Source organism: Neolamprologus brichardi, chromosome 23 (assembly GCF_056152115.1).
Source record: "Neolamprologus brichardi isolate AB-2024 chromosome 23, ASM5615211v1, whole genome shotgun sequence".
In the NCBI taxonomy this organism is placed as follows: domain Eukaryota; kingdom Metazoa; phylum Chordata; class Actinopteri; order Cichliformes; family Cichlidae; genus Neolamprologus; species Neolamprologus brichardi.
Window position 1 is genome coordinate 18,366,422 of NC_142125.1, and position 24,702 is coordinate 18,391,123.

Consider the following 24,702-nt stretch of genomic DNA (forward strand, 5'->3'; position numbering starts at 1 on the left):
GCAAGTGGCTACAACAGCAACATCGAAGATCTCTGTCCAGAAGAGCGCAGTCCCAGGAACAGCTAAGATACTGCACAGGACCCTCAAACTCCCAGGCCTATGGTAGAGGACCTGAGCTTGAAGGATAAACCACCCTCAGGGGCTATTCTACTCTATACTTATACTTAAGTGTTACCTTAAGGTTCCCTTCATTTCTTCAGTTTTAATATGTATGTGTTTTAAAATCATCGGTAATCAACGAATTTGAACCTCACTTATTTAAAAATAAAGGTTCTTTAACTGTTATTGTCACAAAGCCTTTTTTGCTATTTTTAATTACCAAAAAAGAGCTATAACCTTTTTCTAACCATATAAAGACCTTTAAAGAAACACGTTTAACGGTTTACATGTAATTAATCCATTAAATTCTGTAATTTACCCATTAATCCATTAATCACTCATTAGGAATTTTAGATTCACTGGACTTTAAGGGTAAAAGTTGTTCTTTTTCTAACTAAAACTAATTGTAAAGTCGTTTATGTTTAGAGATGTACTTTAATGTTTGTCCATTAGGTGGCAGAAGCATCCAGCATCTCATCTTCAGGTCTTCTGAAAACTCTCACGTTTATTTATACGGGGGCAGTCGTGGCTCAAGAGTTGGCAGTTCATCTTATAATCGGAAGGTTGCCGGTTCGAGCCCCGGCTCCGACAGTCTCGGTTGTTGTGTCCTTGGGCAAGACACTTCACCCGTTGCCTACTGGTGGTGGTCAGAGGGCCCGGTGGTGCCAGTGTCCGGCAGCCTCGCCTCTGTCAGTGCGACCAAGGGTGGCTGTGGCTACAATATAGCTTGCCATCACCAGTGTGTGAATGGGTGGATGACTGGATGTGTAAAGCGCTTTGGGGTCCTTAGGGACTAGTAAGTGTTATACAAATACAGGCCATTTGCCATTGTTTATTTATTTATGACACATTTTGAAATGAGAAAAAAAACCCTCAGAATTTTGCAAACTTTAATAATGAAGCAATGATATTCATACAGGAATAAAATAACTGTTTGCAGCACAACTTCTCAGGAAAATATCAGAAAAAAAAGAAACTTCCATGCAAACTATCCAACACATCAGATGAAATACATGAACACAGAAAACTACAAATAACTCTATACAGGACAAGGCAAAACATATAGTAACTTAAAGCTGCAGTGCTCTTTTAAAAATTACAACTAAATCTTAGACCTGAAAAGTGTGGAAGCCCATTCATTATTGCAGAAATTTGAAACGGAAAATAATAATAATAAGCTTTTGAACATTTTTCAACCAATTTTGTTTTATTTATTTTACGGGTTTTATTGCTCATTTGAAAGTTTTTTTGTCTTTTATTGTGAAAAAGACCAAATGAAGAAATGTTTCAAAATACATACTTCAAAATATTAAATTTATTTCATATTTCATATTGTTTCATATTTTGCCATCACTCATGTAATGAATATTGATTCATTCAATCTTGAGGTTTTTCTTTCTTTGCAGCTGTGATTCTCCAGATGTTACTCAAGACTTCATCATTTTTAGATGATAAATATAAAAAGCAGAAATGAAGCTGCAGCTTTTCTGTGTTGATCTAAGTGCAGACTGAAGTTCTTTGATGTCTTTTTATTTTACAACCTAATATATACATCAGTGAAAAATAACTCCTCGAGTGTCCACTGAAACGGCACCAAACTCTTTTCAGGAATATTGTGAAACATCTGTCTTCCACACCACATTAGTGCAGCTTTTAAATTTTACAGATGTTCATTATTTAAGACAGACTTGGTGTTAATGGCATTTATCCATTTTTACGGATCTTTATCAAATTTGAAAGCATTTCAAAAGAGGCAAGCCTCCATTTCAAATCATAAAGTAAGTCCTACATTATTTTTTCTCATAAATTCACGTTGGATCAGTTTTAAAGGTGTTTCAGCCTTAAAAATCTTTGAACTGTGCTATTAATCCACAACAAATACCCTGATATATAACTGTGTTAAATTAAACAACCTATGTAAACAAGGTACAAACTGCAGTTTGTTTGTTTACAGTTTTATACTGAGAACCAGGTCATAACATACTCAATATGGATTCAGAAATAATCATGTAAGCATTTTTTTTACCTGAATGTGAAAATTTATAGAGGTCGAATATGTCACCGAGTAAGTTTCAAGCCTCTAATACCAGTTATTACATCCGACAGCACAGATTTAATCCAAAATCTAAAAATGTGTTAAAAATGTAAAAGAATTCAACATTCTTTTAATCAGGTAATCAATTAAATGATTAATCGTTGCAACTCTGATTTCCAGAATATTCCTGAATCCTGGAATTCTTGAAAACCCTTATGAAATATTGATTGAATTAGGCACTAATTTCATTTTTTTATATTTAAAGTAAATACAATGTGCAAAGGGTAACCTTTTGTAAGAAAAAAATAAAATAAAATAAAACAACAAGTAAAATTAATAAAAATAAAAACTGGTATTAGTTGACTGTATAGTGACTAGTAATTAATTAATAAACGTTTCATAAATCACTGTAATGTAGTTGTAAACTGTTAAAAACATTTCATAATACTACACAACATAATATGAATATTTGCTTTAAAAAAGCACAAAAATGTATTTCAAATTTAAATTTGTTTAAATTCCAGTACATGTCGTACTGTTTTTTACTATGTTGTCTTTACGGGTCTTAAATTTGCATTACAGTCAGATAGACATCGGATATCAACTCCTTATACACTAATATACTTCAAAAGGTCAAGCTATAAAACTGCAAAAAAGTTAGGTAAAAAAAGAATGAAAAGTTGGATCTCAGTTAATCACTATTGAATGTGTGAAAATATTTGTAAAATATTGGACATTAAGTCATTAAAAAGACAAATTTTAAATGCACGTTTGAAGTCTGATGGAAAACAGACCTTCCAGATGTTTTGTTAAATATAAAGTCTGAAAAAGGCTAAAATTTTCAGTCCATTTAGAGACTCATTATAAACTTGGCAAACCTTAATATCTTCAAAGTAAAACAAAGATGCTCAAGCTGTTCTCAGTTGGTGTGAAAATTCCCATGAATAATTTCTGGAGCAGACGTCTGGACGGGGCTCATCAGCAGCTCTTTGGTGTCTTCTTAGCGAGGTGGAAGCGATTGCATCTGGAGGGAGTCGTAGGTGTCCCTGGTGGCCGAACTCAGACCCTAAAAATGACCAAAATCAATCAATCATCAGGTTTTTTGGTTTTTTTTTTTTATTTAATCACAAAATTATATTCAAGTGATATGGTTAATTTTGATTTATCTCTTTAAAGCTAATGAAGCTTTTACACTCACCTGGTAAACCTGTTCGTTCTTTTTTGGACGCTGTAAAGTCGGTGTAAATAATTAGACATCAGGTTTTCGTTGATGGAATTTAATTAAGTAGCCGCTAAACAAGAAGTGAGAAATTGACCAATTTGTTTCGGTCATTCATTACAAACCTTCAGAGGAAGCTCCTTATATTCTCCATCTGTGCGTTTGTTCAGGCCCTGAATTTAAAAATATAACAAGTTCAGATACGAGTTTTCTGTGTTAGTATGCAAACTTCCAAGAGTTCTGTGTTTACAAAAAGTTTAATAATAATAATAATGTTAATAATCAGATATTGTTTATTACCGTGTACGTGGCGTCATCAGCTACCCTGCGGTTCTGTAGAAAGGAACAGAAGTCACAAGTGCAATTTTAAGGCAGGAGGTTCTAATAGACTTTAAAATAGAGAACCTATGTTGTGTTCTTTTCCTTCCTCCTCTAAGAAGGAATTGAGGGTTCTTCAACAACTTTCAAGTCTTTAAAATTCCTGAGAAACCATTCTTTTGTTGTTTTTGAAACTTCTTTGGACATAATCTACAAGTTCTTAAGAATACTTCACATTTATTGTAGTTCTTGTACAGGTGGTTTGGAGCCTGTATTGTTTTTGAAATTGATGGCTTCTTTAAGTAGTTAACAGTTTGTTTTTTGTTTTTTTAAATTTTTATCAAATTGTCCTTGTCATGGTTCATGGTCCCTGTTTTATTTTTTAGGGAAACATGAATCCAATAAGGACAAAAACCACAGAAGAACCCAAACCACTTGCAAAAACTACCAAATACAGTATAAGCTAAGTATAAGTTATTCTTATAGTCTACTTAGGTTCTTCTGAACTTCATTTGCTAATTCTGAACTAATTATTGTACAATTAATTGTACTACTTGCAGAAGTGGTTTGGGTTCTTCAGTGGTTTTTGTTCTTCCTGATCTCTGAACAGGGTTTATTTAAGAAGTCCATAGTTAATGAATTCTTTCAAACTTGTCCTATTCCACTTAGTTTGTCACAGTTTCTCCCAGATATGTTTGATCCATGCATTTATTCCATTCATAACTTTTAAGAAGCATTTTAGTGTTCTTCAAACATCTTCCAGATATTGACAAGTCTTTTAAAATTCCTGCAAATTAGTTGTTTTGTTGTCCTTTAGATTTATTCCTGAGGACATTTCCTAATAATTATTTTAGAGTACTCAACAACAAACTCAAGATTTTGCGTTTATTGTGGTTCTTGGTGTGGTTTAGGTTTTTCACAGGTTTGTGGTTCAGAGTTTCTTTAAGAAGTCCACAGTTTGGGAGTTCTTGCAGTTTGTCTCCAGTATTTTAGTTTGTCACAATTCTTCTAATGTTCTTTGTTTAGAATCCAGGATTGCTCTTTCTACACGTGTTCTAGAAGAAGATTTGAGGCTCTGTTATTTTGTTGATCTTATCTAATGAAATACATTAAATCTCAATGCATGCTCAATCATTCAGGTAAGGAAATGGGATTGGTGACAATATCTTTCTACCACTTAAAACGCCAAGCCCATGAGGTCTAAAAGATCTGTGAATTTTAAATGAACCGGGAATTATAAAACTGTAAATAACTTTAGAGATGTTTAAGAAAAACTTTAAGGTTCTCTCAGCAACAGTCACTACTGCAGGATGGTGATCCAGTGTGACAACAATGCGCCTTATCCTCCAGAATCAAAAAAGTGGAATCAAACATATAAACATTCTAAATTTGTTTTTTTGTCTTTTGTGTTTAAACATTTGACTTCAGTACTTAATTAGATGTGTTGTATGAGAATAGCAGACTTACTCTTCCTCGTCCACCCTCGGGGTCTCCCGTTCTCAGTGGCTCGTAAGTAACCGGATCCTGACCTTTCAGGTCCTGAACAAGAACATGTTTTAATCCACATCATTCTCCTCATCAACAGTTATTCCCATTCTAAGATCAGTACAGTGCCAATATTCACTCTTAAAATCGGTGAAAATAGGCTAACGAGCAGTTTATGGTGTTAGGTGATAGTAACTTACACTGTATAAGCCCTCCTCCTCCATCTTTGCTTTCGATTTGAAGAACTACAGAAACATATAAATGACTGTTAATCAAAAACAGCCTTTTGTGGAGTGCGAAGTAAGAAGGCTATAGAGTCATTATTGAACAGGTCTGATTTGGTTCAGAGATGAAAATTGGATTTGAATCTGTTTTTACTCCTAGACTAGAATCCAATCAGCAGTAAATATTAAAAACAAACAAACCTTCTCTTTGATGAACATGCCAGTGATGATGAGGCCATAAATGCCAAGGAAGCCATCCAGGATGTAACACAGTTGAGGGTCGTACATGTTCATCGCCTCTGTGGAGATCAGAGTTCAAAGGTTAGAGGAAACACAAACTTGACTGAGTTCTGTGTTCAACTAAGAGCCCCAATAAAATGATAGTACACAACAAAAATGATTCTAATGTTGGTAACAGTTCATAAACTGTTGTTACAACTTCTACGCTTCTATTCAAGCTTTGAACATTGTAAAACTTTCCGCATTTCACTAAAATGTAAAGAAAAAAGTTTGGGCTCCCATGTGTTAAATAAACCCTGATAAAAGATTGTTTAAAATAAAGCTATAGAAGAAAAAACTTCTTCCTATCATTTTGACTAAAACTGAATAAAAATAAGGTTGACAGCAACAGCAGTCGACAGTCTTTGTTTGTGCAGCGCGTCAGTGTGAAGGAGCTCGGCGGTTTCCTCAGCTGCTGCCGAGTGCTCGCTGTGGCTCATTAACTGACAGGTGTGTGTTCGTGTGTGGTTCAGTGTGGGCGTGTGTGTTTGTGTCGGTGTGTGTCTATATAGCTAAAAGATGCAGCAGAGCCTGTTTTCACATCACAGATGCTCATTAAACATTTAAGCAGGTCAGAGTCGCTCTTAAACTGCATTTTAAGAGACAAAAAATACACAAGAAAATACTTCACTGTCAATAAACCTCTGGGTTCATTTTCATGCATGTTGTTTATAAAGAAATGTAGAAAAGGTGATGAAGTTTGGCTGAATTTGCTCTATAAAGATGTGTATAGAGACAGGTTTTAGTAAAAGTGCACTAAATACATTTCTATTTTAAATCTCTTTGCCATGCTCCTATCCACATAACTGACACATGCTTCAGTCATGTGATTCTTGTGGCATTCATCACCAACAGGAAAGAGAAGTGATTTATGAGAAAACGCACCATAAAGAAGCATTTTCCCACCAAAGTAAATTAGAAATTTACAGAAATTCGTCATTTCTTCTTGTAACTGTATCGCTAAACAAACAAACACGCGAGCAGTGTTTAGTTTGAAAAGCCTGGTGATTACTGTTTTTGGCCCAAACTGTATGGAGGCTGTTTTCCATGATTATATGTGGTATTATTTTAATTGTTTGGAGTGGGCTGTTTAGTTTCAGTAAAAATATGTGAGTCAGTCATGTGATTCTGATGAGAACATATTTTCTCCAGAGAGAAAAGAAAAAAAAGAGACATAGTTCATGAGAAAATAAAGTTGTTGCTTTTTCTTTTTTGTTAAAGTTTAATGAATTTGTGCATTTTCTTTGAAATACAAGCAGCTCAAATTAATGAAGATGGAGTTTAAAACTTCAAATTTCACACCAAACTCAACAGACTTTTCTTCAAACTTCAGATAGATAAACAGGTTAAACCCCACTCACGTATTTCTGTAATTGTTATCAAATGTTTGTTTGTAGACTCTCAACCAATCCCCACCCCCCAAAAAACAAAACAAAACAAATAACAAAACAAACACACGCATGCAAATACACAAGATTCATTTAAATTCATTTATATAAAGTTTGGCTAAACGCATGCTGACGTGTGAGGAATCAACAGTGTCGTCAATCTTCTATTTCCTAACCCTGTAAATGAGATATATTTTTTTTTATCTTTGGTCACATTTCTCTGCGGTTAACTGCTTCATCTGTGTGGTTTGAAGCCCTCTCCTCGTCTTTTTCTTATCATCAGTTTCCAGGAAACGGTTTTTGCCCTTAATCAGTGATCTCATGAGCTTAGAGCTGGCATCTATCAACATTTATAAGAAACTCTGCTTTCACACTTCTAACTGAATGGTCAGACAGAATTATAGTTTTGTGTTGAGAAACTGTGACAGAATAGTGAAAAGTCACTTTCACACATCATGATGGTGATGATATGAAAAACATCAGCTTAGAGGTGCTTAAACCGCATGCTCAAACTTTTTTATTTCTTAATCAATAAAGATAACAATTTTCAGCTGAGTGTCACTCTGTTCATTCTCATAAAGATCCACCTGAAGTTTCTGCATCTGAAGCTGAAAGGAAGACCACATCACAGCTGCAATGCCTCCTTTCACTGCACGTTTCATTTCATGGTCATTTTAAGCTGACAACATGTCTGGTTAGATAAGAGCAAAGATAAACTGAAAATATACGCATCAGGAAGCCCGTGTGTGTGTGTGTGTGTGTGGTCGAGGTTAGGGTTTAATCTGATGAGCACAGTGCAGTTTCATGTTCGGTTTCACACACTCATATACGAGGCCTGCTTTTAAAAAGGCAAACTATATCAGTATGTCTGCTGTGATGAAGTTACACTAGCTACAGTCAGCGCAGGTTAACGGTTTATGCAGCTCTGTACCAGGCTTTCATCAAAAAATGAAAGGTGCACGCACGCACGCACACACACACACACACACACACACACACACACACACACACACACACATGCACAGTAGATCTGTATCTACTAAAAGTCAAAATTTAGGTTTGAACATGGCTTATGAATTCTTTTTATAAATACACATGCACACAAAGTTCTCCACCACTATGGCTTTAATAAGAAATGTAAGTGCACGTGTGTTCATAGCTCTGTAATGAGCGCACATAAAGTCACAATGCCAGTGGACACATGCAGGTTACATTTTTAAATACAGACTCGCACAGGCTCAGATACAGAATGGCGCCAGCAAAGCCCAACAGTTATGTATCTGATAACGTGACACCAGCTACTGTCGTGCATGCAGCTCGATACCAGTATTCTTTCAAAAAAATTTACAATTTAAGCTCACACACAAATATATCTGTTTCAGACCTGCTTTCATAAAAGTTTGGACATGCTTTGCAGGTTAAATACACATGCACATGACGTTCTGCACCACTATGACTTTAAAAAGATGCCTCAATTTAGGTACAAAAACATATGCGCTTAAACTGAAGCCTCAGTATAAGCGCACACTTACGGGTAGCTCTAACGTAAGCTTGCTTGAAGATGTCATAATTTCAGCTAGTTACTACAACTAACTAAAGATTTGTAAGATCTTTACAATAGTGCTTCGATAATATTACACTAATGTGGTCACACTTTCTGTACCACAATTGGTTTTTTAAAAAAGTTTAAATTGAAGTTTGAATATTCATTATGTGGCTGCTTTAATGAAATGATAGCTGAAGAAGAAATGCACTTACAGTTCAGCACCACACCTGCTTAAAGATGCATCAATTTAGGTGCAAAAACATGTGCCAGGCCTGCTTTTAAATAGGTAGACTCTACCAGTAATATACCTGTGTTGATGAAGTCACACTAACTACCGTCGTGCATGTAGGTCACACACCTGCCTGAAAAATGCTTCAGTTTAAGCACACACATGCAGGTAGTTCTGTAAGTGGCTGAATGCAAGATATAGTTTTAAATACAGACAGACTTAAATATCTGGAAGAAATATTTAAATTGGTTTAATTTAAAACTTGCAGACAATTAGAAATACTTCATATGAGACCGTGTACTTTAGACTTTTTCAAATGTTGTTTTATCATTTTTTGTGGCATAGTACTTCTAGTAGCAGAAGAATTTAGGTTTTAGTAGTATATGCATGCAGGTAGTGCTCTAATAATTCAAATACGATGTGGTCACTCTGTAAACCATCTTTCCTATAAGAAATCCAGGCGTCAGTGTCACCATCATAATAGGAAATTATTTTCAAATGAAAAAATAGGCATTTATGATATGTAAGCTAGCTAAAGATATCTACTTGAGAAGTGCACCTACATTGTTGAGGTTCCGTAATATTAAAATATTAAAATATAACACAGTGTCACCTTCGCTATGTCGACCCACGAGTGACTAAAAGAGGTGCTGGCAGTACTGTTCTGGTGCTCCGTCACAAAAAATCAAATGAACATACCCATATGGAAAAGAAATAGTAAAAACTTATATGATTTACTCATGAAAGTGGCCACTTTCTCATTACTTTCATATATTGTTTTAGTAAGTATCCAAAACATACAAGTTTCATTATATAATTTTTCAAGGGATCTTATATGTGTTTTCACTCTTGTATGCTTTTCATACAAGTTTCACACAAGACAGATACAAACTTTATAAGATTTATATATATCTTTTCCGTATGGGTATTTATGTATATTACATATAACGCAGTCAGCATTATGTATGTATATAATAAACACAGTAAAACCATTAAAAATGTGTACACATGCATACACCTTGAACATAACATATAATGAACACAAATAAACAAAAATACTGAATAGTGAAAAAATACTGAGTTAAAAAGTTTGCACCTTTTTTTTCATCAGTGTGTTTTTGAAGGATTTGGGACATTGCACTGTTTAAGTTGGCGGTCAAACAAGTTATACATTATATACATAATTATGCATAATGTATAGTCAATACATATAACAGGGTACGTTAATTTACTGATAATCAGGATCAAGAGCTACAGTTTTATTTTATATAATTTGGACTAATGCAGATGATTGCTTTGATTACGCCAACAGAAAGTCAACAGGCCGACCCAAATAAGAAAAGTAGGCTGCAACCAGAAAGGCATGGAAATGCATGTTTTTGGCCATAGAGTGCACTTACTCTCAGCAGCTTTTACAAACTAAATTGCATTCATGTATTTTTGAGCAAGATGCTTTATAACATTATAGACAAATATGACCTTTTTAGAAAATGTTAAAAACGGTCTTTTCCAAATCATTTTAAGATTCAGCGCTCAGTACATTCAGAAAATTGATAATACAAATGCAAGTGATGTATTTTCTAAGTATTGTTTTAAATATTTATACCAGTCCTGTAACTGGACATGAACCCGAGCCTCAGTTCAAACATGAAAATCCCGTCACATATGAGCGATATTATTTCTGAAGAAGCTCATATAGCAGAAATTATTTTACTATGTCCTGAAAGTACAAGTATATTCTGAGCTCTTTAATCTGTCTTTAATTGAGTATATCAGAACAACTGAGAGATGTAGCAATTTAAACATATATGCTTCATAATGTGGATGTATTAGAGGTTTTTTTTTCTTTGCATTAATATCTGATGGACATAATTGCTTCTCCTTCATATGTCTGAATTCTTGTTTCTGTTAGCTGAAGTTAGTGATTACCTCGTGGTAGAACAGTAAAGATCAGGACTTCATAATTCATGCAATCATCATATTTTAGTATATAAAATGCCCCCAGCTGCTCAGAACGCGCCTCGGTCACCTCTGCAAGTACATGTGAACTTGAAAACACTGCTCCGTATAACTCAGTAAATTAGAAAAACTTTAATAACAACTTATAATTTTGATATTTTTAGAGGTTGTTTCTACAGTTTTTATGCCTGTTGTGTCAGTAAGAACAGATTCAATAAAGCTTTTAAACTAGTTGCATTAAACTGCTTCATAACTAGTCCATTTGTTATTTGTTTTTGCTTCTCCTAAAAGGGAAATGACAGTAAAGAAGAGGAGAATTGGAGGAGTTTCCACTGAAACGGCATTAAAAGCAGTTCAAGAAACACCCGGTCTGTCTAATCTGACTGACTGACACATCAGCGGAAAGATCAGTGACATTTTTTATGTTTACACGAATTCTTCGTGACTCATCAGAAACATTCACAGACACCATTCACAAAACTGGCTTTGCAGAGTTTTCCATCACAACCTCTCGTAAGGGATCCCAACATCACAGAGTGTCCGTGAGTGCAACATCAGCAGGTTTCCTGCATCTACTGTTCAACCACAGGATCACAACACAGCCCTGATTTGCAGTAAATGCACTGAGCCAACATGGAAACACTCAGCTTTACTCAGCTTAACCTATAGCTTCTTACGCAATTATTGCAACATTAAAACTGTACAAGAATAAAAATAGTAGCAAAGCTTCGTGGTTAAAACAACAAAGCAATACAGATTAAAAATTCAATCTATTAAATACTGATGTTTTAAAAATTTCTTGCAGCCTTCAGTACAACATTTTTTCTCTCCAGTCAGCAATCAGATGTTTTTCTGGCCCACAAAAAAAGCAAACAAAGAAAAATCAGTTGATTTATTTTATTTACTGCCAACTTCATCTAAAAGAATACAGAACATCAGTGTTATCATCTGTGTTATAAAACAGCAGAAATACCAAAAAATAATGATAAGTAAACCCCTGTAGGCTGCAGGTATCACTGCTGGAAAGATGAATTGGCTGCTGTCAAGGTTTACAAGAAATCTGCCTTACTGAAATATCAGTTTTCCTGCATGCTGCTATCTTTCATTTTAGCTCCTTATTTCAGGTCGCTGTGTCAAACAAACCAGCGGTGGATGGAAGCAGCTACGTCTTCTATCCACACAGTCAATCAAATCACTTTCATTGTAATAAAAGTCATTTGTATTTTAAGTCATATTTATTGAAGTAAAACAAATACTGACTGTAAGAATAAAAATACTAAATACTATTGAAAGCTCATTTCAGTCAGTGGCTCAAACAAGGCAGTTGCCAATGAACTTGCTCGACAAACGGCCCCGTGCCATTGATGTTGTTGAAAGCTGTCTGGTCAATGAATAGTCACAAACTGAGCTGAGTTCGACTATGTTGTATTTATTTAATGGCCACACACAGATTCTTATCTTTTAAAACCACCTCTTCTCTTACAGAACATTTATACACAGACACAAAACCATAGAAAGGCTATGAAAGACTGGAGTCTTTAGTACTGAGACAACGTATTAAAACGTGTTTATTTAGGTATCTAACATTAGATCTAAGTTTTCTGAAAGCTAATTAACATAATTCACATCTTAGACGCCCACAAATAGTTGCTAATGACATAAAAGAGGGTTTAAGAAAGGGCATCATATCAGAGTTTCTAATCTATTTCCACTGCACTCATTACAGAGCTCATTAGGTTGTAAATGCATTAACTGAAGTTCTGGGAAATGAAATCTGACCAGAGGTTTGGAAATCAGCTTGTGCTCAGACTCCTGCCAAGTTCAGTAGTTAGAATGAAAATCAAAGAAATGCTGAGAAGCTAAAGGGTCAGGACCATCCAAACATTTTTCTAAAGATATTAGACTCAAACCAAAGCAATTTCTACTTGGTTGGTTCTACTTGGAGGGATACAATTAGAATTAAAACTTGACCCCAGGTTACGCAGTGAAACAGACGAATGACGTCAAGTTCCCACCGGAAAGAATAGCGATCGTTAAGGGGTGTTTTATAGAGCGTATGGATCTACTGTGTAGGAAACGTGAGCGACTGTTTGTTATAAACAGGTTTGATTTGAATGGTTGTACATTGTAGTGACCAACCATTCAGTGTTTTACATTAAATGGTTGTTTGCTGTGTCTTTTCAGCGTGACCTTTGTGACTGGATTGCCATGCATTTGATATGAGTGAGAGATTGCTGCTGGTTTGTTTTGTCAGCACTGTTGGAAATAAAAAATCACAGTAAAGTCCTAGCGAAGCAAAAACAGAGCAGATTACTGTGGCCTGACACTCGGCAACTCGATGTACTCCCACAGCTGCATGACCACACAGAGATGAAGTTTTCAGATTACCTGGCACACTTGACCTATCACAGGGTTGCAGTGACATATATTTTGGCTCCGTCAGCTGATAAAGGTGATAAAGGTGGTATGTGATGCGTGTAGGTGTTCAGCAGAACAGAGGCCCAGGGGCACCGTCATGACTTCTGAGGATTGTGTGGACTGTCTGAGCTCGATGCAGATGATATCGCAGCCTTGAGGTCTTGACCTGCAGGTCCTCAGACTGGTTTCTTGGGCAGGAAATCCACTGACACAATCTGTACACCTCCATTTTACTTCTACTGTAAATCCACTGTGTTTTTGCTGCATACACAAAAGAATCGTGTCCCTTGAAAAGGTTCTTCCAAGGGAAACTTGAGCAATAAAGATATCTTTGTTTATCTAATGGGCAGAAATAAAGAGCTCGGAAAGAAAAGTGACGCTTTTCTTTCCGAGCTCTTTAGACTACTCTATAGAACCACTTTGTTGTATTGACCCTTTACAGATAGTGGTCACTACAGTCGACAGCTATTCAAAGGCTTTTTCCTTGTATTTGTGTCAGTGTTGATGGTTTACGTGTACATAAACCACTACATTGGACACTGATGTGTCCATACTCTGCCATCCACGCCAAAAGTGGACACAAAACCATTTGAAAAATTCATGTTTAAAAATGAAGTTCAAAAATATTTTTTTCAACCTAAATAGAAATAAAAATACTTAAGAAAAAACTCCTGATTGAGATTGTCATAATTCATGCATGAAAGTGTTAACGTCTGATTTTACAGTTTATTTTTTTTCCATTTTTCCCTTTATTTTCTCCACACAATGAGCTGTTTTTTCATGTTATATTTGGTTTCTGTGAGATAGGCTCCAGCTCTCCTGCAACCTATATTGGACAAGCAGAAGAAGATGGATGGAGCAATGAGATGGGATCAATATTTAGAATTTTAGCATTTCTTGTCTTACCAAAAAGCAATTTTGAGCAGGAAAGTCCTATAATTTTTTAATATTGTTATTTTATGAGTTATTTCTTTTTTTTATGCAATACCAAGGAGCAAACAGTGCTAACAGAAAAGTAGAAACACAATGTTTGGCTGGTTTTTCGTGACTCATTGACAGACTTATTTGGAAGATGTTAAATTTAGACTTATCTTCATTTATGCCGGAAGAGAAATTAAAACGTGAAATGATCATTTACAGTAAAGAGCAGTGAGGAGGTGGAAAAATCAGTTTTACTCTGACGTTACAGCGTGTCATGTGTAGATGTCTGATAGCAGATCAGACTTCTGTTAGGATTCATTCATTCTCAGACGGCTGCTTCTCTGCCTGTGAAACAGTTCAGACTGGGTAAAAGGTTTGAGCCATATTAAAGCGCTGGTTGTGTTGACAGACGCGAGACTTCAAACACTCTGAGAGCAGCGACAGTTTCCTGAATGAAAGTAGAGAGATGAAGAACCCGAGGTCGCCTTTAAAAATCCAGCTTGTCGCTTATAGCAAAAAGGATGTCGTTTCTAGGAGACCTAAAGAGCATGTGACGAGATGCTCAAAGAAAAGGGCGTGGCCTGAGTGCTGTCAATCAAAGATAAGGTGCATGTTGTAAGATTACGTCTCTTCCTAAGGCTTCCTGTATGCTCTGAAATAAATGATCTTCACCAGATAAGAGTCATGTTTCCATCCACATGATTTCAATTTAAGCAGAAACTACAATTACTGCCTTTTATATGTCACCCAGTCTTTGCTGCTCTTTCCACTGTTGTTTTTTTTGTCATTGTTACCGTAAAGTTGAGGAGGCTAAACCCGAAAATCTCCTCACAGTGTATAGTTTACATTCATGCCTGTTGACTCATTTCTATCACCTCTAGAAATGATGTGTTCAGGTGTTCCCCTGAAAAAATGAAACCAGAGAAACTCGGTCAGATGATTTTGTATTTGTCTCCAGGCAGAGAAACTTCACTCTCAGGAGTTGATAGCATTTGTTTGTTTAGAAATGATCACATTTTTATTTACAGATCAAAATCATCACCTTTGAGCTTCCTGTACAGCAGCACTGTCTAGTTTTTAGCCTGCAAGACAGTTAAACTGGCTGGGTCTGGCTCTGGGTGTTAAAATTTGTGTTCAATTGTGAGTTTGGGCTCCAATTTGTATGATAAAAGAACATAATCAGAGCAAACAGCTATGGCACCACTTTCAAAAGCCCCGGACTCATTCAGCTCCAGCCAAGACAACAGAATTAGAGCCCCTATATAGTCAACACAATCAATCAATCAAGGAATTCCTAACAAATTTAGACGTACAGACCCCTGCCTGCACCTCTCAAAACTTGTTTCCACAAATCGTTCTATATCTAACTGGTTCTACACATTTCCATTAAACAAAGACCAGGTACCAGCAGAGAAGCACAAAACTGTCCAAATTTGCAGCCATCGTTGTTAGTTGCCATGGGAGGCGCTAACCTCATCGACTGGTAGATTTAGTTACCCGAAATTTTGTTCCATTACGCCGCATAAAGAGAAAAAGGCAAAACATTAACGCCGCAAAAAGAGATGTTAATGGCCTGGTGTCACATAGAGCGAGAGCCCCTCGACATCTCTCCACCAAAGAATAATCCATAAACAACTTAACGGCTAGTCCTGTTGTAATTAAAGTAACACACAGTTCAAGAAAGAAATATATACACATGTGATTGAGATAATAACAATCTCGCTTAAAAGCAAGTAATAGTCTAATGAGTATATTCACTAAATCAAAGCATATTTCTGCATTGCTGCCGAATGGCTCAGGTTATGTGGTTCATTGTAAGGTGTGGCAGGTTTGCTTAAGAGAAAGTAAAGGGGACAGTTTTGAAAGAAAAACGAAATATAAAGGCAAAATCAAGGCAAAATATTCAAATAAGATCAAAGATTTGTTCTTTCTTCCTCCAGATTTTGTGATGAGCAAATGAATCTCTTGAAGATTAGTTGTTAGCTGTGTTTGTCCTCACAAGAATGATTTTGCAGTAAAGTGATCATACCCAACAGTTTTCAGTTTTCAGTTGCATGACATTTTCATTTTAATCTAATCTGCTCTTTAAAAAAAATCAGACCGTTGAATATCATATAGTGTTGGGCCGACTCCAATAGGTAACGCTGAGTGCTCCTGAGTTATGGAAATAAAATGTTTTATGAGATCACCGTGCGCTTTGACTGCCAACAACTAAATTCTAATTGGTTAATGCTTAAAGGGACATCAATGCAGGAGGCGATTTACTCGACGTGTCAGTTTGCCACTGATAGTTGGCAACTAACAGACATTACAGGCTCCAGTTGCGTGACAACACCTTAACATATTTGCCACCTTCACTGAGAGTGGTAATCACTTCAAACCCTAACCCTGCCCTGGAAACCTAGATAAGGACACTCAAGCAAATAATCCACCATTATTTTAACAATGCTGTTATTTATACATGTGATTCTCCCTCTAACCCGTAGGAAGTGCAAGAACTTTGGGCTGAATCAGGCTAAAACTGTTAAAACTGGTTCCAAATGCCCAGAAAACAAAGTTCAGTGTAAAAAAGTGCACCTGTAAAATCATTAAAGCACATGAGTAGTTATGCTGCTTTTCTTTTATGTATACATTGTTTAAGTACAGATGGGATTCTATTGAAGGGATAAATTAAACCTTTTATGCCACGTTGAAATCTGTGGAAGCTACTTTCCTGCCTGCTATTGATTATAGTGATACACACTTTCAAGGAGCTTTTATTAAGCGTGCTATTTATTTCAAAGGTTCGTTACAAACATGAGCCCTTCATTATGTTTTGGTGAGTCGGCACTGACTACTTGCTGAAATATCTGTAAAGCGAATATGGGTTAACTTCCAGCTCGCACCTCTCGCTGTCTCTATTTCAGCTCAGATAGTTTCTATCTTGAAGTCTCAATTGTAATGCACCCAAGGTTTTGAATGATGAGGCTAAAACTCCATTAGGTCTTATATAGAACTTTTCTATTCTTTTCACTCAAGGTGCTTTATACAACATGCCTCACACTCCAATAGATGCATCTCGCCCAAGAACATTTGGCATACAGACAGGAGCAGCGAGGGATCGAGCAACCAACCTTCCAATTAATGGCCACTGCTGTTTCATTGTTTTGGTTGCATTTACAACAGGTCTATGTGGTGAAGAACATTTCGATGTCAATGAGACCTACTTGTGAAATGCATTTATACCAAGGCAGTTAGATGCTCACAGCTTGAGAAACCCTGAAATGTACTTGCAAACATGCTGCTGTGGTGTCAGAGTTGGCAGTTTGCATCCGAACACCTGAACGAATCGAGGACATCTCACCGCTCTCTCTTATGTAAGTGTGCTGAGTTTTTTTTTTCACCTCTACTCTGTGTTCATTGTGTCACTTTGGGCCTAGAAAGTACACCAGTAAAAATAAGCTGAGCATCTGCTTAGTATAGCCGTTTTGTTTGAGTTGCATTTTCTGTCATCTTTTGCACTTCTTTTAAACCTCCTGTTGAACCGAGGTGTTTCCTTAGCGGGGGCTGAGAGTTGTGCCTTATGCAGCTCTCTGGCCACCACATTGAGCCAAGGTACAGCTCAGTTAGGGAAACACGCTTTTGACAGCTAAAGAAACCACAACACTGCTTCCTGAAGTGGGGGTCTTTACTTTTTGTGGTCAATTATTTCTCTTGAACTACAAAACACAACTACACTGGCACCTTTAGACCTCAGACACTTACAAAGAGGACTACTTCAAGCTTGAAGCCTGTTTGTATTGTTATTAAATCATCTTTTAATGGTCTAAACCTACATTAGAAGTAAAAGTCTTAATCACATGGTGGAAAAGACTAATCCAAAAGACACCTAACCAACCAATGCAAACTAATATGGATATTTTAAATCTTTCAATTTTAATTACTTAAAATGACAATACATAAAAAAATCCTTTTAAAACGTCTGATACATACAGTCGACTCTACACCTTATCTTTTAATGTTTCAGAGCTGCCACCATGTTGATGTATTTAATCCATTACATAAAAAAGACCCTTTTGTCTCTGTTTAAATATATGCTAATAGGGTTGAGATGCTGTTTGAGAAGTCACTGTAACTAAATGGTGTTTTTTTTTTTGCCTAAACCTTACAAAGTATTAAAATCACACCTTTGGACATAACACTGGTTACTCAGGGCGCTTATAGCGCCGATACTGCACTGGAAAATATCTTGTAGGCTAGACGAGGCCCACTTAAGGTAGTCATGTGGCTGCTTTGCAGCACGCAGACTTACTCTGAAACAACGCCGTCTGAGAACCCAAGAAGAACTGCCCCATCGCCAACAGAAAACTGCACATATGAGCTAATCGTCGGATGCTAATGTAACATGTAATGCACCTTTTCTTGGTCATTATATTTTAATGCTGTTTTTTTTTTTAAATGTAAAGCTCACAAAGTGCATTAAAATCTGGGCAGCTCTGAGTACTTACAGCTCTGCCCTACCGTTACAACACACCTGGCATCTGGCCTGTATAAGGTGGACCTGTGGTGTGGCCCAAACACCCAGAAAGCCCCACAGAAAATCTTCCATCCTACATTAAATATTACACATTTAATGTCAAATGAAGCTCAGAGACAGGAGTTATTCAGGAAACAGAAACCACAGGTTTTACACAGCTGCACTTCATGTCATTACTGAATCTTGATTTTGCCCCTTATCTGGAAAAGAGGGCCTTCATTTCTCTGTTTAAACATACAATAAAAAGTTTCAGATGCCAAATGTATTTTCTCAGTCATGTCATCATAACTTATTGCTCTTTATTATTAAATCTGCCTGCTCAGGGCATCTACAGCTCAGTTACTGTACTAGAAAATATTTTGCGTGCCAGATGTTGTCTAAATTTCACAACACTGTTAGGCCATTATTGTGTAACACTGTGGCTCCTTACATCAGGCAGACAAAACCATATGTAGCCCAAAAAACAATGTCACATGCGGGCTACATGGTCCAGGAAATCACTCAAAAGTCCTTTTTATTATTTTTAAACAGGCCGTGCACGTGATGAACATACTGTTTAGACAGCAGCTATTCAGGAAACAGAAGCCGCAAGTGCTAAAAAGCTGAAGTTTATGACGTCTCTGAATCTTACGTTTTGCTCCTTATTTCAAAAAGAAGATCCTCATTCCTCAGTTTGAACATTTGAGGTCCTAGTTAAACCTTTCTCGTTCATGCCATCAAAACTAAATGCTGTTTCGTTAGGATAAACTTCACAAAGTGCATTCAAATCACGATAGCAGACAGATTTAGGCCTAATTTGCGATACTCTAATCACTTTTAGCACAGTTTGGCACTTATGTGCCAGATGCGGCCCAAATGTAATAGAAACGTGGACATTAAGCCTATATAAGGTGTTACTGTGGCGTGTGTTTGTTGTCGTTTAAGAGTAATACTACATGTTTAACCTAAATTAAAGCTGAAAGGCAGTAGTTCTTCAGGAAATAGAAGCCGAATGTTTTAAACGGCAGCACTTCATGCCTTTATTTTAATTCTAAAATGTAATCTTTGGCCCCTAACTTACAAAGAAGAAACTGATTTCTTGAGTTGAACTTATATTAAAAAGTAGCCCTTCCTTGGTCATGCTATTATAACTTAACAATGTTTATTTCTTGTAACTCTCACAAACTGCATTTAAATCATGATAACAGACACATTTGGGAATAATCTGGGATACTTTGGCCACTTATACCAAAGTTAGGCGTGAATATGTGCCAGATATGGTCCAAATGTCAAAATACTGGACACTAGGCCGGCATAAGGTGGTGCTGCGGTCTGGGTGTGTCTTTCTTGAAGAGTGATTTTTATCTGATGTTAAAGCTGAGAGACAGCAGCTATTCAGGAAGTATGAGCTGCAAGTCTTAAACAGCTACATGCCATGCATTTATTTTAGTTCTAAAACGTAATTTTTGTCCCCTAACTTACAAAAACGACCCTCATTTCTCACTTCAGAGGCGTACTTAGCCATTTAATAACCACGTCAGCCAAATACAAAAGTCTAATTGTCTTTACAACATGTGAACTGAGCAGTTTTAGGATGTGTTTAGTAAAGAAAATACTTTGTTTAATGAGCATGATTTTATGTGTTAAGTAATGCCTTTATCGTGCCGCAATAAAGCGCTTATTAAGGAAGCACTGCAGCCACAAGTGTCGAACTACACGTCTCATGGTGCTGCTGCACAAACTTAATTTTTTCATAAAAACCAAAGTGACAAACTTGATTTCTGCAAATTCTGCTATTAATATTCCCTCCTACTTTTAGCTTTTATTATCAACTTTATTTCATCATCGGAGGAAGGTGATGGTAAAGTGATTTTTATCTGTGTTACTATATTCTTGAAATGGCTCTAAAGTGTGAAAATGTATTGCTGCCTGTGGTGTACCAACCTGTAAAATGGAGGAACTCTCCATTTTCTAGCCCTTTGTCTTTGTTAGAATCAAACATCTACACATTTCTAATTACACCCCACAGTTTGAGGAACTACTTCGTTTAGTTTCCCTCGACTGTTTCTATTCTTTTATTCGGGTCCAGGAAACACGTGATTGAATTGGTCCCTTATTTTAAACGAGCATGATCTGCCTACACCGGATTAGCTCGTCTTTTGATCGATATTTAGACGACTTAAATTTGTTTTTGACTGTTTAATTTGTTATTGAATTCCCTAAACTTTGATTTAGGGCTATTTGTGGCTTTGCACTACATTTGTGATCATCTAAACTAGCCTTAAATGTCTGAGAATATAAATGTTTTAAACTGATCTTGAAATGGTCTACTGGTCTAAATGGCATGCAATGCTTTCAATTGTAGTTGGTTTAAACTGGATTTCCTGTGGTCTAAACTAGTACTTGAGTTTTAAAAAAAGTATTTTGTTTAACCGTTTTCTTTTTTAATCTTTGCGACCGCTTTTAATACTTAGCTTTGGCGCACACTTATCAGCTTTAAACTGATCTATTAAGGCGCTAAACAGATAGTCTAGACTGGCTTTGGATCTTGAATGGTCTGAACTGGATTTCTGATAGGCTAAACTGGTACTGACTCTGAAAACTGCTGATGGATTAAGTTGCTTTTTCTAATTGTTGAGACGTGTATCACCACTGGTACATTAGCGTTCTAAACTGGTCATTTGATGGTCTAGACAGTTATCTATGGCACTAGACCATGGATGACCTACATTAGAATTTGATAATGAAAGGCCACTGTTAATGCTTTCAAGGCTCTCATTGAAAGGAGTCATTTTAAATCACTTCTGTGCCTGACTGGTCCTCTGAGTCCCAACAAACTTGTTCCCTAAAGTGTTTGGAAGAAATACTGCTCCAAAAACCTGAAAGTGTGTTTCCAGAATGTAATGTTTTGGTAACTCTTAGTGAATTTAAATTTATGATTATCCATTATTTAGATTTATTTCTGTATTGTTTTGTTTATTCCCCCCCCCCCCTTTTTATTGCAGCTGTCAAAGAGAATTCAAGCTAAAGTATATTAAATCAACTTAATACCCTAAATAAACTGGAGTTTTGATTATGTAAACTATAAACATTTACTTCATGCAAACGCTTGTAAAATGCTACGTGAAATGGTCTCAACTGGTAGGCAATGCTTTTAATTGTTGTTGGTTTAAACCGTGTTTCCTGTGATCAATGCTGGTGCAACCAGTGAAAAATGTTTTTTGATCAAAGACTTTTCCATTTTATTTGTTTCAGTTTGTATTTAAACAGTTGAACTTTGACGCACGGTTTTTAAGTTTAAACTTGTACGTTAATGATCTAAACTGGCCATTTGATGGTCTAAACCATAATCTATGGCTCTAGGCCTTGGTTTAAGATGATCGGTATATTTTATTTTATAAGACCTTCAATGGGAAACTATCACTCCTGTGCTTGACTGGCCCTCTGCATCCCTACAAACACGGTCCCTAAAGTTCGCACTGAGTTTGGAAGAAAATGCTTTTAGGTTTTGTACTCCAAACGACCTGGAAGTCTTTGACAGGGCCTCCAAAAATGAATCCTATGGTAACTCTTGTTCAATTTAATTTTACGATTATTTGTATATTAATTCATTTATTGGGCTTGAGTTGTACTTTAAGCGCTGAAGATATTTTGATTCCAAAATTTACTTTAAAGTTTGGGTGGCTTGAACTGGACTTCTAGTCTAGTCTAAACTTGGCTTTAATGCTTGACGATGTAATTGCTTTATTCTGTCCTTAAAGTGGGCTCAACTGCTATGTAATGCCTTCAATTATAGTTGCTTAGAAACTGATTTTTTATTGTGTATTCTGGTATGTAACTCTGCAAACTAGATGCGGATATCCTTTTGGGTTATTTTTTCGCCAGTGTAAGAAATAAACCTATTGTTGAGTGAGATTGTACATTTGTTACATTGAGTTTTGCCCAACTTTAGTTGATTAAACTTCTACCAAAGAAGCCTATGAATATGAAAGTTTATATTTATAATAAAGTCAGAATTTAAACAAACTGAAAGGAAAGATTAACGCATTATGTGTCATTTTTACACCTCGACAGCATGCACAAACTGATTAGTCGACGTCAGGATGCGGATGTTAGCGGATAGCTTAGCTATCAGGTTCAAGTTACATGATAAACTTTTTCTTCTGAGTATAAAAAGTAATTTAAAAAAAACCAGAGGGGTCAGATATCTTATTTATTTAGGCAATGATGGGCCTTCTTTTTTAAGGTAATCCACACAGATTAGCTTGTGTGATAATCAGACGCATCAACACCAGAACATTTCTGATTTATAGTGTTAGCTAGCTAATGGCACTGTGGTTTTCAAATCTAAAATTGGTCATTAGATGACATTTTTCTTTTTACCCCTAAAAAAATGAAAGAAATCTGAATTTTGTTTGGTTGTGTCGCGACGAACACCGATACAGAATCCAACATGGCTACCAGAATTCTCCACTACAGACATATTCAGCTTAAGACTTTCTGCTGCTTGAAAACATTTTAAGTCTGCTTTATGTAGATGCTGTTCTGTTAGATATGTGGGGTTATTTATTCAGACGACACACATCTATGCAAGTACAGTTGGTATTTTCTTTTAAATTTTCTGATCTGTTTGAGGGTTAGCACTTTGCTTGTCGATTAAGAAAACTGATTTAATGCATTTGAATTGTGACTGCTCTGAAAGTTCAACCATATCATACTGACAATCGCTTCATGACTGAGACTAAAATATTTTTTCTTAGCTTCTGCAAAATCAGCATTTAAAAAAAAATAAAGCTAGCAGGATTTAAACCCAAGTTTAGGTCTGATTTCGTATCATGTTTCTTTTAATCATAAACTATTTTTAAAAACCTGTCTTAACTTTTGTCACGCTTTTAGAAGGGAAGTGATGCCTCTGCAATTCTTCTATTTCAAATCTATGTGTAGAACTTCAAAGTGTGTTTGGGGTCTTACCAGCCGGGGAGACCATTGAGGCGAGGACCAGCAGGCCAGATATCCACATCTGGAGCGCCATCCCGAACCAATATCCCCAGACGACGTTGTTTCTTCAAACTGGTTTCGGCGATGAAGTGAGATGACTGAACTAAACTAGTATCTTCCTTCTCTGTTGCCTCGATGTGGAACAGGAAGTGGTGAGGAGCTGCTGTGCCAGGTGACACTCAGCGACACACTTACATCAACTTTTCTCCCACACATGAACACACTCTGTAGCACACATGGAAAAACAAATTCAGCCTCTTCTTTTGCCAGCTATTCCTGCTTTTGATGTTTACACGGTTATGTAACTGAGAGTAAATCTTTTAAAATAAATCTGAAGCACTCTTTGTTTATATTATTTATATCACCCTTTCTCTTTTTAAGGCTGGTTTTCAATGCTAGAGGCTGTGTAGATTGGTTTCACTTACAGGTTGTCACTTTTGAGTGTAAACTCAAGACATTTTAATGTGCTGGGTACTAAACCATGACCTTTACTTTATCTTAGTCAAGTGGTTTTAGTCCCCAACCCAAATCAAACAGAAAGTAAAAACTAAGCAACTCAAACTGTGGTTTCCTGATGGTCTCTCTGCCACCACTACTTTGTCAGGACTTTTACCCAGGATTTAGTCAAGTACCACAACTAGTGCAATCACCAACTGTGTTCATAAAAATTGACAAAACATCTACACTTGACATGTGCAGCCAATGAAATGTATTTTAAAATCACTACCTCAAACCGTAAAGTTCCCTCCATATATAAAGAGATTTACTTGCAGCTGGCAACTGGACTGGATGACAGGAGGACAAAACTGCCTGGCCGATAGTTGATTATAGTTGAATTTCAAGGCTTGGTTTGATTAGATTACTTTCCAATTTATTTACCCCCAGCTCATATGACGCACCAATATCCTTTGCTTCTATTAGTAGTTATTTCAGTCCATTTTTTTTATTTGTGTCAAAGCTGAGAGAAGTTCAACTCAAGACTTGCCCACTCAATAATGCTAACAGTTAATTTGCCTGGATTTAAAATGTCTCTGGTGGCAGTGTTTATGCTAGTCGTCCTTGGCATCATATCTGGTTAAAAGAATCAAA

At 36.4% G+C, this 24,702-nt stretch overlaps 1 protein-coding gene across 1 annotated transcript; it reads right to left on the reverse strand.

Moving 5' to 3' along the window:
* Positions 1 to 1,039: 1,039 nt before the first annotated feature.
* cd247 (CD247 molecule) lies at positions 1,040 to 23,706 on the reverse strand. The gene is made up of 8 exons (XM_006800344.2): positions 23,587 to 23,706; positions 5,582 to 5,679; positions 5,357 to 5,401; positions 5,139 to 5,210; positions 3,654 to 3,686; positions 3,479 to 3,526; positions 3,333 to 3,362; positions 1,040 to 3,200 (listed from the first exon to the last, which is right to left on the reverse strand). Exons 1-8 carry the CDS (start codon positions 23,645 to 23,647, stop codon positions 3,135 to 3,137), a joined length of 453 nt encoding a protein of 150 aa, XP_006800407.1. The 5' UTR covers positions 23,648 to 23,706; the 3' UTR covers positions 1,040 to 3,134.
* Between the last annotated feature and the right edge of the window lie 996 nt (positions 23,707 to 24,702).

What these genes read in the sequence shown, in the direction of transcription:
- cd247 (XM_006800344.2), bottom strand. Translation starts at nt 23,647, where the DNA reads ATGGCGCTCCAGATGTGGATATCTGGCCTGCTGGTCCTCGCCTCAATG. An exon ending in GCATGTTCATCAAAGAGAAG is followed by an intron (nt 5,402 to 5,581) that starts GTTTGTTTGTTT and finishes ATGTTTCTGTAG; the next exon opens with TTCTTCAAATCGAAAGCAAA. An exon ending in CCGAGGGTGGACGAGGAAGA is followed by an intron (nt 3,687 to 5,138) that starts GTAAGTCTGCTA and finishes TCCTTTCTACAG; the next exon opens with AACCGCAGGGTAGCTGATGA.